We start from the raw sequence: 17500 nt of genomic DNA, 5'->3' as shown, positions 1-17500 counted from the left end.
GATGTACTAATGATCATTTTTTCGTTCTTTTTCTCTCTTCCTCCGCTACAGGTAAGCGCAACGGTTCATCTGGGATACCGCTTGGCATCACGAGAAGGTGTCTGTTTGGTCGGGAACGAAGTACGTCTTACGATACGCGGCTAAGGTCTGAGTATGGTACGGACTCCTTACAGCGCTAGATGGAGCTAGAACATTAGTTCTGCAAGTTATTGTTAGTTCACGATCACGAAACGGCCGCAACGAGAAATCAAAACCCCAAAGCTAAACCTGATTCTGGAACCAGTCTTTGCCATTTTTTTGCGCTGCTGCTGGTGCTGCTGCTATTACCCTCTTCCTTTTGCTCGATTGGTTCTCGGCACTTCTGCGTATTTCTACCGCCTCTAGGGCATACTATCGAGCACGAGACTACTTCGCATATGTGCACAGGCACTGCTGCACGCATAGGAACTTCTCGTGGCGAAAACCGTTAGAAGTGGCTTTTGATAGAGGAGAAGTTTGGAATGCCGTGATGTATGCGCGAAGTGGTTTTTCTGTGGTTTCCTTTTGCACATTGATTTGATTCGGTAGTGGCAACGAAATGGGCCGAGGGTTCGATTCGCCAGAACCTGAGTGAAGTTTCCATTGGTAGAAGATGCTAGAGGAATGTGAGATTTTGTGCTGTCAACGGGCTAGATATACGGTGTGTGTATTAGAACCTTAAATGAAATGTTAGAAGAGCGTTGGTCGACGTTACTGCTTTTCTACAATATGAATTGTGACAGCATAATTCCAAAGTATTTTTATGCAAAATACCAGCTGAAACAGTTCATCAAAATCAGCTAGCTAAAGTGATTGTAACGGATTTCGTACTGTGCCTGAATCTGTACCGAATTCAAATCTGGCGCCAAACAGACGAAAGCCGGTGGCTGGTTTGAGGATAAAGATGTTGGAATAATTTTTCGCACATCATATGGTTTGGAAGGCACCAGAAGGGTTCATCATGAACATCTAACCGTTTTTTGCTTTTGTCATTATAATGCGGATAAGAAAAGGTACCGTTTGAATGTTGCCTTAGGACAGAAACACACGCACAAATCCACGACAACACAGGGATTTTGTAAAAAAAAGCAATACGAAAAAAAACTCAATTAAAGGGAGACTCACAAAAAGGTCTAGTGGCGAGAGTTCTTATGTTACGATAGTGGCGCCGAGACACCCTAGTCTCTCGCAACCCAACCGCTAGCTTCCATTGCTTCCGGGGATTTGTAGCAACGCGCGGCCCCAGAAGCAGCCACAACGGGCCAATTATGCATGGAGGGCTCAGCAACAGCGGCATGCACCACTGATCGACACACGGTGTAGGGGCATCGGTCGGGGACGGAATCATATGGTTTGAGCGTTCTTTAAATTTTTTAAAAGCCTCCCGACTCACAATACTTCTTTCAAGTTCGCTACGCAATTCACTCCAGTGGTGTCGTGCACTGTTTGCGCGGTGCCCTTTTCACGTAGAATTTGGCGTTAAATATTCAACGGAAAACGGCGAGTATGCCTCGGGACAGCCCCGGGTATCCCGATTTCCTTTTAACGGTTCGCAGACAGGGCGCAGACTCTGCAGGGTAGAAGCATGCGTTGGGGGGTTTTAATAGAACTGAAAATGATTACTTTTTAATTCCTTAACATTGTTGCAACATCGTTTGATCGAGAAGCATTCGATTTTCATTAAATCGCGGCAGTCATAGGTCCATAATAGCCCATCAACAGCTCTGACAATTTTAATGAAGCTACTTGGACACATTTGGCGTCACATCGTCAGTTCTTGAGGCTCTTCAATGACACTTTGTACAGTGCTCCTGACTTACATTAGTTTCTAGTCGGCTGGGACTGTAGTTGCCTAAAGTCAATCCGGTTCAACCGCATTAACCGGGATGCATAATCCCTTTTGAACTTTGCCAGTACTGTTTTGGTAGATTGCTGCTATTAAAAACGTATTTGGTGGAATTTTATTGTCGTTAAAAAAAATTTAATTATAAGCAGCACTATCTTCTAGATAGCTATCAGAATGCACGAGCGCCTGCTGCGATGGGATAATACCGGCTGCATGCATCCTTCAACAGCATTGGAACCCAACATTATTTAAATGCCTGTTGCGTCACTTATGAATGCCAATTCCGTTTATTAAATTCTAGAACCATTTTTGCTAAATGGTTCACGCCATTACCCCACACTTCAATCCCTGTTTGAAAATCGTCTGCACCAATCATTGGCGTTGAGCTTGGCTTCCGACAAAGTATCAAGGGGTACACCGGTGGTGCGGTTGGAAATTGGCTTCACCAAAAATGTCCCTTAGTCTGTGTGTGTGCGTGTGTGTTTCGATGAGCCGCTCTAAAGGCTCCGGAACACTTAATATGCATTCGGCGTACAGCACATTTATCGGAGCCGGCTATCGTCTGGTGACTGCTGGCGGTGATCGTCAACCAGAACCAAAAAGAGGGTGTCGCAATCAGTACGAGCCTCCACGGTACGACATGTAGCGTTTGTGTGTGTGTGTCTGTATGTGTGAACGGAACACCGAATTCGATGTGACAGCGTTAATGAAATGTCCAGCATGGGGAGAGAGCTCGTTAGATGCTAAACCACACGGACTAGCTGGACCATGCATCTGCATGGTTCGCATTGCCTGCGGCTGATTTGTAGCCACAGTAATGCCACCCCCCGGCCCCGACTCTTCCAGGCTGGCCCGGACAGACCGAGATAGAAGTCATACAAACACCGGTGTTGGAAGTATGTGACCGAAGGATCGACGGTCGACGGTTTAGCCGCAGGAACACCGTGCGCACTCGAGCATGTCGAACCACCAGCTACCAAGTGCAACGGCGTCCATCGTCGTGCATTCGTATAAGTACGACCGGGCACGGTCAGTCCGGGAGAGACATTATCGATTTTTGCCCATTACTCCACTGTCTCCAACCGTTCGTTCGTTGCATCGCTGCAGCGTATGTAGGAAGGACGGGGTGCCGGAGTTCCACGCCACGATTCCATGGCTTCTCCATGGCTGGTGGCGTTCGCACACGATGACAATCTATTGAATGCCCCCCAGACAACAACAACAGCAGCAGCAGCAGCAGCGATGGGGCTGCATTTTCCTGTTCTATGCGGTTGGGGTATCTGGGAACTCGCTTCGCTCTCTATCTCTCTCTCTCTCTCTCTCTCTGTCGTACACCCCAAGGCAACGGTGACGCCAGTTAGTCGATCCCGTATGCATCACGGTAGAGCAGCGCATGTTCGGTACTTGCTGGCGATGAGCTGGTCCCCGTGTCCATGCTCTGGAAGTCGCGAGCGAGAGGCCATTGGCCTCGCCGTGCTCTGATCGTCATCAGTTTGTTTAGGTGCGCGTCCCCAACGGACACGTTCCTTCTGGTCTTCTGGTTCTTACACGAGCGTGCGCCTGGCACCCTCTGGTTCGTCTTCTTTGGATTCCATTTTTGGGTTTCCGCAGCTGCTGCTGCTGCTGCTGCCTTGGAAAATCAGAAAATATCTTTTCACGGTGCCGCGGTGTAGTGTTGTGTGCGTTGTGTTTGCATACGAGGGGCATAAAACGCGCACCTATCGCTCTGTTGCGGTGAGGGTGTCTATTTTGGGTCTGACACTGGAAGACACTGGAATGTAGAAGCCCCCAGATCATCGTTGGGGTGCAGTGTGCTCCGTTGAATGGGAATGGTTACCAGTCAAGCAGAGTCAAGATCCTTTGTGGACAAGTAGACCGTACTAAAAGGGAAATTGGAAATCCGGAAAACCTTTCACGCTTCCAACCGTTACCCTTTTACTTTGGGGAACTTTGTTTCAAAAGAAATGAATGAAGAACCGAAAACAGCAGAACCTTATGCAAATCATATCCTGCTGTTGTAACAGTGTAGCAACAGTCGCCCCAGGAGCAGCCCCATACTGCAATTACCATCTTCCAAGTTCCTTTGAATGGTGGTGGTGTTCCAGTTGTAGGAGGATGGGAGTCCTTTGAGTTCTACAATTCAAGTAATTAGATTTGGACTGTGCCCTCGTCACGGGTAATAGAAAAGTTATTATGTTCGGACCGCATTGTTTAGCAAGGAAAGCGAGGAAGCTTCTGACCGGAATGGAGGATGGTAGGTGTTGAGAGATTGCAAGCGGCGAAGATTTAATTGACCCCATCGCAGGAGCGCTGGGAGGAACCGTTATGCTCTATTGATTCCTGATAAGTGAAGTCCCTAGTATTCCCTTCGGGACATAGATGACTGGCTACATTCTAGCATAAATTCTTGGAGAGGGTGCCATTGTGAAGCGAACACAATTCAGTTTCAATGTTTCTAATTTACAGTCAGACCAGGAGCAGCGGTACGTCCGCGAATTCTTGCCAGTGTCACATTGTATTCTTTGTGATGAAGGGCTGCAACAATGTGTCATCGTCGTCTATGTCGCCCGCGGTGGCTTTTTATTTGCTGTCTGGGGATTATGGACTCCCATGCACTTCCCACGGTGCGGAGCAGCGGCAGGAGTTAGATTAAATTCATTATTCATCAGTTTAATTAAATGATTGTGGAATGTTCCAATATAATTTTCCCCAGAACTAACCACTAGGTTTTAATTAAAACTCCTTGCGACGCTGCAATGTGCAAGTTTCAGGCACGTGTACGCCAAACCGACGACCACCCAGCCCGCAAGATATTATATTAAAAAGGAAAATTGAGTTGCATCTTAGCAATCGGATACTGTTGGCAGGAGTGGCAACTGTGACTCTTGAGAAGTGGAATTAAGACACTGGTAGACCAATCTTCTTTGCATGGCGATGCTAATGCTGTGGGGGGAGCTTTGTTGATAAAACAAATGACCGCTGGCGGCAGGAAGGCGACCGTACCGTGCATTTGTTGATTTTTGCTCCTCTTCCATTGAGGCCGTTCGCGCTTGATCCGTGGTTTCCTTGGGCTCGTGGTACCCAGCACGTGTTTCCACCTAATGGTTTGAATGTGACCATTTGTTGTGGAAATGGTCGCGCGCTTTAATGCGATCGAATAAAATTTTTGGTGAGATAAACCAGCCGCTGGTCACCATTTGTTGTATAAATATTGTTCTTCGGCATAACGCATAACGATAACTGTTGCTACTGGCAGCTGTCATCGCTGCTTGTTTACTTAGATGGCAATGAAAATTTCCATCGAACTTTTCCATCGAAGATGATATCGACATAATTTTCCGATGTGATAAATTTCAGTAATCAAATTTTAATTGTAGTGAAAATATTTTTTTCCAAACGATACGAACCACTGTGGCTTCCACGAGCTTCCACGCACTCATGGGCTAGGATTACCAACCGGAGCAGCAGCGGTGCGCATGGATGGATGGGGTGAATCCAGTTCTTCTTCCGACAGTAGCGAGCGCGATAAAAACGATGACGAAACGGAATACGATGCGGGAACCACGAGAACGAACTGCTCGAGATACCCTTCACTGCCACCACCATCATCGTCGTCGTCGTGGTTGCTCATTCCGCCCCTGGTACTACTTCCGCCACGAAATAAATGGTGCACGAGCAGGGCCGGCGCGCCCCGTGTGTTCGCCGATGCGCGCACCACCATTTTACGGATATGGTGTACGTGCGTCCGGTGAAATCGTCAATGGCAGGCAGGCCCAGCCAACCCGCTTTTCTAAGTCCGCCCCATTCGAATGGTCGCGCTCGCCACGGTCCTCACGTTGGTCTCTCTCTCATTCTCTCCGTGTAATCGGGCCGAGCCCTTCGCACACGCACCACGATGACGATGGAGGCGAGATGGCGACGACATTGAAGGGCCAACCAGCCAGCCAGCCAGCATACGTTGGGCGTTGTGTGAGTGTCGTTCTGCGTGCCTTCCGCCTAACACTCTCTACACCTGCGGTTCGGGGACGAGTGTGCGTGAAGCCGTGAGCTGTGCTGGGGCATCATCACATAATCTAATCCATCCCACATCCGCCCATCTGAACCAGCGGTAGTATGAGAAGGCAGGCATGCAGGCGGGCGGAACAACCCAGAGAGCGGCTTGCACGTGTCCTCCGTATCACGGGACTCACGGTGCTTGTCGTGAATGAACGTCTGTCCAGTAGTGCCTCGACTGAGCACTGTTCTTTGGAGCTCTACTACTGAAGTTCGTTTGTACTTGTAGATCCATCTTCCATACCCAACGGTACAGGGGCATTGGTTACGAGTGGACGGTTGTGTAACCGTAGGGTTGGATACGTAGAGGTCGACGTCATCGAGCAGACACTACTCTCACTACCGAGGGTGCCATGTTCACCGCGAGTGGCGATGTCACTACCACGTACTAGACCACCATGTTAACTGAAGGGGCTTGGTAGCTCGAGACACGACACTTCCGCGTTGGCGTAATGACGGATCGCTGGTCAAGCCAGGGGATATTGCTGGTTAATTTGGAAGAAGCGATTGGAACAAACCATGGATCTTCTTAGGGACGTATTCCCTCAGTATCGCCATTCAGATCACTTACGCAAGCTACACGACCTACTGTGGTGATCTAGAACACGGCCCTTGCCGCAGAGCTTCAGCAGCCTGCTAGCAGCAATAGCCCATCACTGTCACTAGGGGCTATGGACAAGATTACCGCATTTACGACCGCATGCATCGGGAACACGTGCCTCCTCTCGAAGCATCTGCACTTGTCCGATCCCGCCCTTCGCCCTTCATTTCAACGCTGATAATAAGTGAAAAAAACAAGTCAAGACATTAACTCAACCACCAGGCACCAGCACGCGAGAGCTCATCCATCTGCACTTACAGCGAGGCGTGCATACTGTTTGTCTGTTTGCGTCCCGGTTTGCTGTGCGAAAGGAGCAATAAACTAGTGGCGGCCAGATGTCATAAAATAAGAGGAACAAAAACTCGAAATCAAGAGTACACATGGCGGCCTATCTGGGTTGTATAAAATGCCGCTTTCTGGAGCTCTGTAGCTTCCTGCTTTACGACACTCTCGGCATACACTCGCAAACCATCAGCCTCTTTTCATTCGTGCAGACGTGACTCACTGACCTACATAACTGGGACCGATGACGGTACGAGCAGTAGTGCAAACGCCACTTTTATCATCGACATCGTCCTCATCACCATCATCATCATCATCATCATCATCATCAGCGTCATTATCATCTTGTGATTGGCAGCGGTGCTGTGTGTGTTTGTGTGTCAACACATTTCTGTCGTCAGGCCGTCGGTCGGTGTCGACGATTGAAGAAGCATCACCGCTCGACCCTTTCATCGTTCACAACGATCGACATTTGTAATTCTCTGGGCTGATTCTTGACTTGAGTAGGGGCACGGATTCTTAAAACAAAAAAAAAAAACGTTGCCACGGTGCACCGAGGGTCTAGGTTATCAGGTGTTTGCAATCTTTAGCACTAAGAACACATTACGCTTCGCCATCGATCCCCTGCGCGGAGTGAGTGCGCTTCGGTGTGCCAAATGCCGTGGGTAACTCAATTCGCCTCAAACACCATCTCCCTGGAGGAAATGTGTCGTATAATTTTAAAATAATTATCAACCCCTCCTGCCACGATACCGGCAGCCTACCAGCGCCCCTTGCTTGTCGTTGAAGGAAAGAGTGAAGGCAATCGGGTTTCTAGCATCGACACTGCAACATGATCTTACCGCCAACGATGAAGGGAGGAGGAAAGGAACAGAAGAAACCGCTCATAAACACTGCATAATTAGAAATTGCACGCACCATTACCGCGACCTGCTCGGGTCTGGCTGGTAGAAGAAGTAGGAGTGCGAAATATGTGTTATGCAGCGGCGGTAAGGGAAGGATCCGTTGCATGCTCTCAGAAGGTGGCTCTACAGGAAATGGATCGTTTGTCGTCTTGAATAGCGTGCTGACAGTAGTGCAGAAATGTAGGGCCGGTGTAGTGTTACTCCTATGCTTCTGCCGAAGGGGAGAGCGATGTTTATGTTTTAAAACAAGCAAGCTCATTATGGAAGGCTGTTGCTATCGGTCATGAACGTATCAAGGTCATTTGGTTGCAAAGGATCGTGATATCGATAAATCTTTCTACAATTTCGATAATAATCGGGATCTTACCTTGCAAGTTCGCAGTTCATGTGTCTCTAGTATAAAAAGTGTCGCTCAGGCCGTTCTACTGATCACAGTAGACGCTGCAGTACTAATTGCAGTTATTGGTTGCTTAGCTCTATAATAGGAACTAAGTAGGCCAAGTAATCCTTCCACTTCTCCGCTCACTGTATTGCTTTTTCACTAAGTGACCTTGGTATATTATGCGGAAGACCTAATATAGATCAGTTTATGGCACTTCCTGTATATCCTCAGCTCATTCAAATGCTGTTTCCTCTTTCAGTTTATACAAGCATTGCTTCTCATCATACAGTTCATGTGCTGGACGCTATCCATTTTCCTGGTTTTCTCTTTGTCTTTGCCACCGGGATTGTGTCGTTGCAGCTTATGCATAACCAAATGGAAATTCGTCTCACGACCTGTACCAACCCATCTGACCCTGGCTATCCCTCTTCACTTTCACAACCGAAAGAGGAAGCGCCATCGAGCGAACTAGTGAATGCGTAAAAATGCATAAAGAAGTGCGCCGAAGAATCGTCCACCATTCGAACCCCTCCGGAACAAAGCAAATCCTATCGTTTCGCGTGGTGGGATGCGCAAAATGGCCACACGGTGGTGGTGGTGGTCCGTGAGCGATTGCAATTGCAAATTATGCATCGTCGCCAGCACCAACTACCACCACCACCAACAGTGGACGACCGTCGTCGTTGTCGTAAGGTTGGAGGATGCCGCGGCCAGCCGGACGATTGTCCCGCATAATTTATTGATTGCATAATCATAACCAGCATGTGTGTGGTGCGCTACGATGGCCACCGTCTCGCTGTCTGTCGGCAACCGGAGAACGCGCGCTGTCTGCCTGTCCATCAAGTTCTGCCGGCACCCATCATCATCATCATCGTCGCCATCCTCTGTCTCTCCTCAACCATCAAGCCCGAGCACTTCACGGAGCATTATTTATGGGCTCCGTGGTTTTCCTAGGGGGTGGTTTATGCTGGCGGTAGTCGCAACAAGCGCGCCTTTGCAACGAAGCGTCTAGAACACGGCTAGATGGAGAGAAGAGAGAGAGAGAGGGGGAAATGCAATTAGCAGGAGAAACCCCTCGGAGTTAAACCACATCAGCAGAAGGCCTCGCGACCGCGACGATTGAAATCTGCTGCCAATTGGCAACCGGAGGAGCGGTCGAGGGTTCTGCGTGGTTCGTGGTTTCTAAGAATCGAGCCCCTGCTACTACTCCCACAGGTCACTGCGTGGAGTGCATCCGGGTTCCGTTTTCAATTTTCTCCCCCATCGGCTTTTGGAAAACCATTTCTCATTTTTCCATCGGTAACAGCCATCAACCGTGGATTCAATCTTTCCCTCGTCGAATGGCCGAACGCACACGTGTGCGATGAGGTGGTCTGGGCGGTCGCCGGTGTTTAATGCACGCAACAGAGCATCGTGCGGCGGCCATATGCCATCGTATGTGAGGCAGTAGCTTGTTGGATAAAATGCAGAGCGACTAGCTGCGCGAGAGAGACACCGTCATGCCACAGTCCTTAATGTGTATATGGTGTACACGTGCCAACGGAACGCACTCGCCAGAACCCAGGCCGGTTTGCTTCGTATGACATTCGATGGTTTTCTGCCATTGGAAAAGCTGAAGCAAATCGAATGTTGTATGCAAGAATTGTGAATTATGGGGCAGAGTAAGAGTGTGTTTTGCTGTTCAGTTGGATATCATTGTTCGCCTTTTCTTTTATCCTTTTATTCACTTTTCTATGGTCACCTGAGTTTCAATTCAACTTAATTAGTAGCTTTACCCTTTGTTCGGGGCTGCTTATTGAATGATTCCAAATAATCTCATTAAATTGGTTTACCCTCTTGTGCGATTACTAAATATTAATATTTTGTTCCGAAAATGCGTTGCAAGCTATCATCCTTCGAATGCTTCCATCTGTTGACAATCGAACAAGGATATCTCACCGGTAGCTCAAGGATATTGCCACTGCTCATATTCCCGGAATCCAAACTGCAATCCCTCCCATCGTGGAACGTTCTCGATAACCATCTTCAATGCTCACAGCCGTCCCTTCATCACAATTTCTGGCAGGAACTATTCCTGTTCGTTGCCAGCAGTTCCTCGGATGGTCGCAGCTAAACAAGGGGAACGAAAGAGCTCTTCGTACTACCGGCCGGGGGCAACACAAGCAAATCCCAAAGTGCTACCAGCTGTTGATTCACGTTTTACCTCACCGTCAGCGCTATGGTGTGTGGCGCACGTGAGCATAGTCGGTAAATGACGGTGTAGGTGACATTTCGTCTGTTTTTATTTTCATTTAGATGTCGCGCTTCCGATTTTAATGCGCCCCATCCTAGGGCACGTGCTGTGACTGAGTTATTGCAGTGTGCTCGCGTGCTTCAGTAGTTGATTGACGGAACCAGAGAGAGACCTTCAGCAATCGCATTATGATCGGATTCGCCGGGAGAAAATGCGGCAGATGATGAGTGCAGATAAGATTATGTGGAAGTGAATCACATTAACGGCATAACGAGGAGACGGTTGATGCTTGGTTTCGTTCCGAGAGAAGGTGATCCGATTTCTCGAAGACAGTACAAGACGTGTGTTGCATCCGAAAACTAGAACACTGAGCAGCTTATTAAATGCGAGCAAATGTGAGTTAATTCGTTGTTCCAGAGGTGTAGCAGAACATCGTAGGTTATGAAGCTTCGGTTTAGACGTGAACTTCAATATGCAACGTTGGATATAGTAATGCTTCCGATTATCAGAGGAGCCACTGGATTATTGAACGCCTTCTGTGCAGTTTCCATCACGAAAAAGGTGGTAGAATAAACTGAGCAATGGATTAGTTGGCCTCGGTTAATCATACGCGTTCACGGTATCGCCCACAGTGTCGGATCACAGAAATTGCGAAAGCATGTAGCGCCGTCAGATTAGCGCAGTAATGGCAGCAGCAAAGAACGGAACGAACGAACGGCCGTAGGCTTCTCTAATCGGGGCGTGCGCGGTATTGGGGCCACAGATTGCTGGAGGACACGATGCGGATGCACGGAGCGGTGCATGCGCGCCCGGCTAGATCGGCCAAGCTGTGCTGTGCTCTGAGGCAGCGACGAATAACGAGTGCGGGCTTTGATAGTGGGCCAGACACAACCTAAGCCAGTACAACCGTACCTTGACACACATTTAAGTCGTGTACCGCGTCGCTCTAATGCGAGCCCGGTTCGCGTTTGATTTCCACCACCACCATCATCATCCTCGTCACGGTGCAGGCTGCTACGGAGGCTGCACCCGGAGTACCAACTTGCATTTGACCGATGCCGACATTTGCGAAATGCAATACCGAAGGCTGCATATGCAGCGATGTCATGGCTCGGCACACTGGGTGGCCCCCCGGGCAGACAGACTGCTGGTTGGTTGGTTGGTTTTCAGTGGGCTTCTAATTTTTGCTTGGAGCTTTGCACGTGGGCCAAGGAGAACGCTTCGCTTTTATGTTTAGCAGCGGCAGCGGCGCAACGGGATTGTGTTTTGTGGGTCGCCCGCACTTCGTAATGTGCCTGTGGCTGCCATGCTGATGGTGGTTAATGGCGGCAATAACCATTACTATTCTTGTGTGTTTGTTATTCTTGATCATCGTGAGCGTAACGAGTTGCAAAACATTTTCCAAGCAGTTCTAGTGACTCTGTTGTCGGTGATGCTGACTGAACGTAGAGAGAATTGTAGAGATCCAATCAATCATGGAACCAATGGAATCGATGCGGAATCATAGTTGCCATTGGTACATTAGATTGTATTCCACGCTTACCATGTTTTTGTCTCTATTATATTACAGCTCTTTCAGATATTTTCTTGTTTCTTGTGTTCTATAGTTACGTTCTATACAATACGTGAAATATTTTCGCAACTTCCTGGGCACCATATTTACCGCTCCGTATGATGTGTAGAACTTTACTAATTGCCGCAACTTGTTGTTAGCAAAAAACGATTTGCTTTCCATTTCCATGTTGGTAACAGGAGGAGTGAAACGTGGAAAACACCAGTCCTGTATTCGGTGTGGTGATCATACTCTTGGTGCACGCCATATTTCCCTGTTCCGCCATGCAGATTCTCTCTTCTATTCAACTGAATTGGAGCCTGAATAGCAAAGGAAAGTGAAAACACCACCTCCGGTCGTTGCAAATTTGTTTGTGTTGGCAAGGCTTGTAGAAAGAGAGCATTCTGCCTCCTGTAACTCAAACCCATTCTGTGCCCTGCCAGTTTGAGTATGAATATGCAGGATAGGACGTGGAAACGAGCACCAACTTTCCGCCATCGTGCGTGCTTTGCGCCGAGATTGGCGAGATGAAAAATTCATCCAACGATGATGGTGTGCTCTGGCATATAACCACCAAGCATAACGATACAGTGTGTCCTGTAGAAGGAAGGAATCCAGTGAGAGTTGGGGCTCAGTAATTGTTGCTCTTGCCCGCTTTGATTCGGTACGCTTCGAACTGTGGCAGCCGGTACGAGCCTTAGATAAATAAAAGCCTCCTCGATCCCCGGCGAACGAGAGCCGCATAGCCGATGGCCACACCACACCGTAGGCCACTCCTTGGAATATTGATTTTCCTCAGGGGAATAGATAGTGAGTCGCGCCTATCCAAGGATGCTGCGATAACAGCGCAAGAAAGTAGTAGTGGTGGAGCTACAGAAGGCCTGGTATACGATGCTGGTGGTGCTGGTGGTGCTGGTGAAGTAGGTGAATTGTTTTTCCTATTTTCCGCACGTTCCCCACTACCTCGAACCACGTTTGGTGGAGAATTTTCATGGAAAACAAATCTCACTCACTCACACATCGTACACATTCACTCAGCGCGCGCCTTAGTGGTATTAGTGGGAGCTCACGCGCATCCTTTCCGTTCGTTGTATATGCTGTGTACATAGGCGTTGTTGGTGGTGGCAATCTATCATACAGCGCGCGTGTGTGTTTGCTTACGTTGTAGCTACCAACATTTCGCGGAGGAAAATTTGTGGGAAAATCTGCGAAGAAAACATCAAACACAACACCTATCATTCCTTTTATAGTGCCTACACTTCATTCACAGCCTACTGAAAGTGGTTGCGCGCGCGTGTATGTGTGACGGTCACTTCTCCTGGTTCATTGCAAAGGATCCTTTCATCGCACACACACCTGGCTGCACTAAATGCGCGTGTATTGGTGTCGTCCTTGTGCTGTTTTCTGCGAGTATCCTGGTGCGTGTGTGTTGGGTGTTTGTGGAAATCAAATAGAATTACTTCCGCAATAGTTCACCGCCCTGGGCTCTGCCTGGCGGGAGAAAGGGTTCGGACGGTCGGTCGGTCATCGTCCTGTGTGGGTTGATGATGCTGCTAGGTTTGGGTGGTAAAAGGACGACACAAATGGGCAACCTGGTTGCGGATGGAAGGGTATCGTCGTCCGGGGTCTCTGTTGCTGGTGATGACGTTTCTCTTTTCTCTTCTCGCCCTTTTTTGCACATTAACTGCGACCCTCTCAGCGTGTTGCCACGGGAAGTGTGTGTTGACAATCCGCTGACAGGACTTCTGTTGTCTTTTTTTTTATTTTTTTAACTCGGTTTGCATCCGATTTGCAATTATGCTCACATAGTTTTTGTCCGAAATAAATCATTCTACTTTATGTTTTCCATGGAGTACACATTGATTTACATTTCTCGTATAATTTTTAGTGTATTTTTTCGGAATGCGAAAGAAAATGCGAAAAGAAATGTAACATTTCTTGATCGATGTACACTTTAACCAGCGGCCTATACCATCCCTACGCCAGGCACCCCGGATATGCGAATAAAATGTAAATGCTTTCGATGGTCTATTGTTACCATTGCTTTATTGTGTCTGTTTTTTATAACCGTTCAGAACTTACCATCAAAGCAAAAAGGACACTCTTCAAATGCCATCTTCCGCTCCCTAACCCTCTAACTGCCCTTGCCTGGATTGTATTGATCAGGAAATGGCATCCTCTTGAGCGAAGCGCACCCTCCACGGGTGGTAACATTGCACATTCGGTGGAAGTGCGTCCACCATACCAGGCGAATCCTATTCTGTCGTGCACTAGCAGCAGTGAATGCAAATGAAATATGATTCCTTTCATTCCTAGCCAGGCACCAGGGGGGAGGGGGAGGGAGAACAGTTTTAAGGGAGGGGGTTACATACCTACCAAGCGAATCGTTTCAATTGAATACATTTAATGTGCACTTTTTGGGCAAAAACGTGGCGTAGCCCGACCATCGAATCATCTCCTCTTATATTACAGCGTTTAGGTTTGGGTATCTTTGGGGAATAAAAAAAACCCATTTCAGACAGACAAACATGCACCCTTTCCAAGGTATGTAGAGAGCAGCTCTTCTGCAGTAAATTTATTTTGTTAGCAGCGAAAAATCGTCTGCTGTTTGGTGTGTATTAATTGCCCATTTTTTCCGCCAGCCTTGCATACTATGTGCGGCTGCTTAATGCCGCATGATTTTACCTTTCTTAATGCTCAGGACGCCATTAGGAGCAACTAGACACAGCAAGAGAGATATCATGGCGCTGGTATCCTTTTTTTTTGTTCTCGCTGCGGGTTATCGTTCCTCTTCTTTCACCTTCCGGGCGACACGAGACAGCCGCCGCCAGCTGGTTTTGTGGCGACGTGCTTGACATGCTTCCAACAGCGCCAGCAGGTGCCTTGACGTTCTCGTCGGGCTCGGTCTCTACAAAGGACCGTCGGATCCTGGCCTGCCATTCTCTACCGCAACCACCGCAACTCACGCGAGGGTTTGCCGAGTTGAGCTAAATTGATAGGAAGAAAACTAAACTAAAAAAATAAAAAGCGAAAGCCTATCCTGCTGCTCCTGCTGCTGCTGCTTGTGCCTGGTGCCTGGTGATGGCTCTTCCGTACTAGAAACAACCGGCACGAAACGTGATGGCGACAGATGGTCTTCCAGTGCGATGAGGAACGCGCAGCAAGGGCAGCAACGCAACCACGAGACCGTACATCTGTTTCACCTGTTTGGACGGTTTGGAGCTCGCGGGTCCTTACCATCCGGCAAATGATGCTTGCACAGTGCCTGCTGTGTACATCATCATCATCACCACGTACGCCATCTGACTTCCGTTATCTCACTTATCAGTCTTATTAGCGGTCTCGCGGGTCTTCGTTTCTTAAGAAATTGTCACCACCGACGACAGTTACAAAGTTTGGAGCGAGATCAAGATTGCCAATCAAGGTTTTACACTTACATTCGGTTGGCTTCCTCGAATTTAACTGCGATGCGATAACATGCAAGTGGCAAAACAAACCGAAGTGACCGTGAGGGCGTTGTGTTCGACAGGTTACAGTACTAGAGCTAGACCACCATGCGTACGCGTGCCGTTCGTCCGTAGCAGATCATGTTGTGACCAATCGCTGATTAATTGCTCGCAACATAATATGCTTGTCGTACGATTTCGCGAAAGTAGTTTCCGTGTAGTGTGTAACGGGTGTTTTCTCTGTTCTTTTCCTTTCCTTTTCCAGGGCGATCAAATCATTCCAAAAGCTGCTCTACGTCTGCCCTGACTTTACACGTGCCAATGAGGTCCACCTGCGGATCGGGCTTATGCTGAAGGTGAATGCCGATTACGACCAATCGCTGAAGCACCTGCAGCTCGCCCTGAACGACTCGTCACCCTGCACTCTCACCAAATCGGACAGTAAGTATAACGGGGCGGGAACTGACCGTGGCCACTGACACAGTGCACCATTCTCGCTGCGAGTCCTATGAAAGATTTGGTAGAATATTTCGATAGTCTGCGTCTCCAGTGGCTTAGAAGGCTACGTTTTACGCATACAGACACCAGCACACCATTGACGGTCGATATGGAGTGCTACTTGGATTTCAGCTGAACAACCAGGATGGATCATAAGCGCACATTGGACCCGCTAGCTAGAGTCACTAGAGCCTCACAGGTGCTAAATTAGACGGTCGCTCAACAGCCAACTGGTATCCTTCCAGTCTCCTCCCAGTTGCTTCCTTGTTGTGCTGCTTAGGGTGCCAACTGCATCTGCTGCCAGCTGTCTTAGTGTGTATTGAAAGGAAAAGAGCGAGAATAAGGGAACCAGCCTGGCAAAGGAAACGCAAAGGAACAGACAACGATGGAATGGAAGAGTGGAAAGACTTCTGGAAGCTATGCCGCTCAACCAACGCTGTGCTGTGCCATTCCCCAGTGCAAATGAGGTGCAAAACGGAACCGTCCGAGATGCAGAGCAAAGTAAAGTGGAATGGAAGGAGCGTGCGGCTCGGTAACAGAAGAGTTTACGCGTTCACTTTCACCTCGGAGCGACGCACCACTTGGCCTCGCGAGACTAGATGACAAATGATGTCTTATACCGCCAGCCGCTATCGGTTCATTCGGTTCTTCCCCAAGGGTAGGGGATTGTGGATACAGCAGATGATGTGTCGGCCGTTATCTTACCAACGAGCTCAGCCGCCGGCCATAGGTCGGTCAGACGAAACGGGAAGTGCTGTCTTTAGTCTTGATACCGACAGGTGGTATCAGCCAGACTGTCGCCATCTTGCCATCCCTCCTGCTGACCTGTCGACAGACGCGCACCCGTTGGTCTGTGGTTGATAAACAGGGGTGAAACAACGCAGCAGGACGTACTGGGCTTCTGAAGGATGTGTTCTAATCGGTTGTGCAGTGACTTCCGTTTTCCACCAGCACATTCCATAGCTCGTTTTATGGAAAGACGTCCTTTTCTTCTACAAGATGATCATATAACCAAGAATGTGTCTACCTTGAGTTCAGAATGCCAATGCGTAAAATGAAAAATGCATCTTAGATTCTTTGACCTGTCCGCTGTGAAATGGGCCACAATTAGAGCGAGAGAGTGAGGAAGCGTTGTTGAGCGATGTAGCAACATGCTGCATGTTTTTCCCTCCGTTTCGTGCCTCCGTTCGCAAGGGTCTTTACGGCCAGGTCGAATCCTTAATCCCCTACGAAGCGCTGTTTATATCACCGGAGAAAGGTCTACTTTTGTCCGTGGTTATGCCCCGACGGGGTCTCTAAACCTTCTTAGCCTGCATCCAGCTTCGCCGTAAAAGTATAAAAAATGATCCGAGTACGGTCCCCTTCAGGCTAACTCCAATTCCAAATCATTCGTGCAAACACAATGCAATCTTCGGTCGGCCTTTCGGCCGTTTCTTCACGCACGAACCCTACGGACTGTTTGGGCAGCTGTCTCGGAGGTCCGTCTAGGGCGATCCTCGATTTGTGTGGGTGTTAGTGAAGGGATGTCTTAGGATGGGAATCTCCTCGATCCAACCCAAAGGAGCTCTAGTAGAAAATGAATTTCTCTCGTTCGTCCCATGAAATGGGTTCAGTTTAGAAGCGTGCTGTGCATCGTGAAGATCGTTGTAAGGATCACGCATTGGGGGTCGGGACAAATTCCAAG

The 17500-nt window shown here is 48.6% G+C and overlaps 1 protein-coding gene across 1 annotated transcript in view; it reads left to right on the top strand.

Moving 5' to 3' along the window:
- LOC125949681 (histone demethylase UTY) overlaps positions 1-17500 on the top strand; it is a 73023-nt gene that overhangs the window by 42594 nt on the left and 12929 nt on the right. The window contains 1 exon segment of the mRNA XM_049676946.1: positions 15584-15759. Within this exon segment, the coding sequence (XP_049532903.1) occupies positions 15584-15759 (176 nt within the window).

The sequence above is a fragment of the Anopheles darlingi genome, chromosome 2, assembly GCF_943734745.1.
Source record: "Anopheles darlingi chromosome 2, idAnoDarlMG_H_01, whole genome shotgun sequence".
NCBI classification, from domain to species: Eukaryota; Metazoa; Arthropoda; class Insecta; order Diptera; family Culicidae; genus Anopheles; species Anopheles darlingi.
This window is presented reverse-complemented; position numbering and strand designations above follow the sequence as displayed.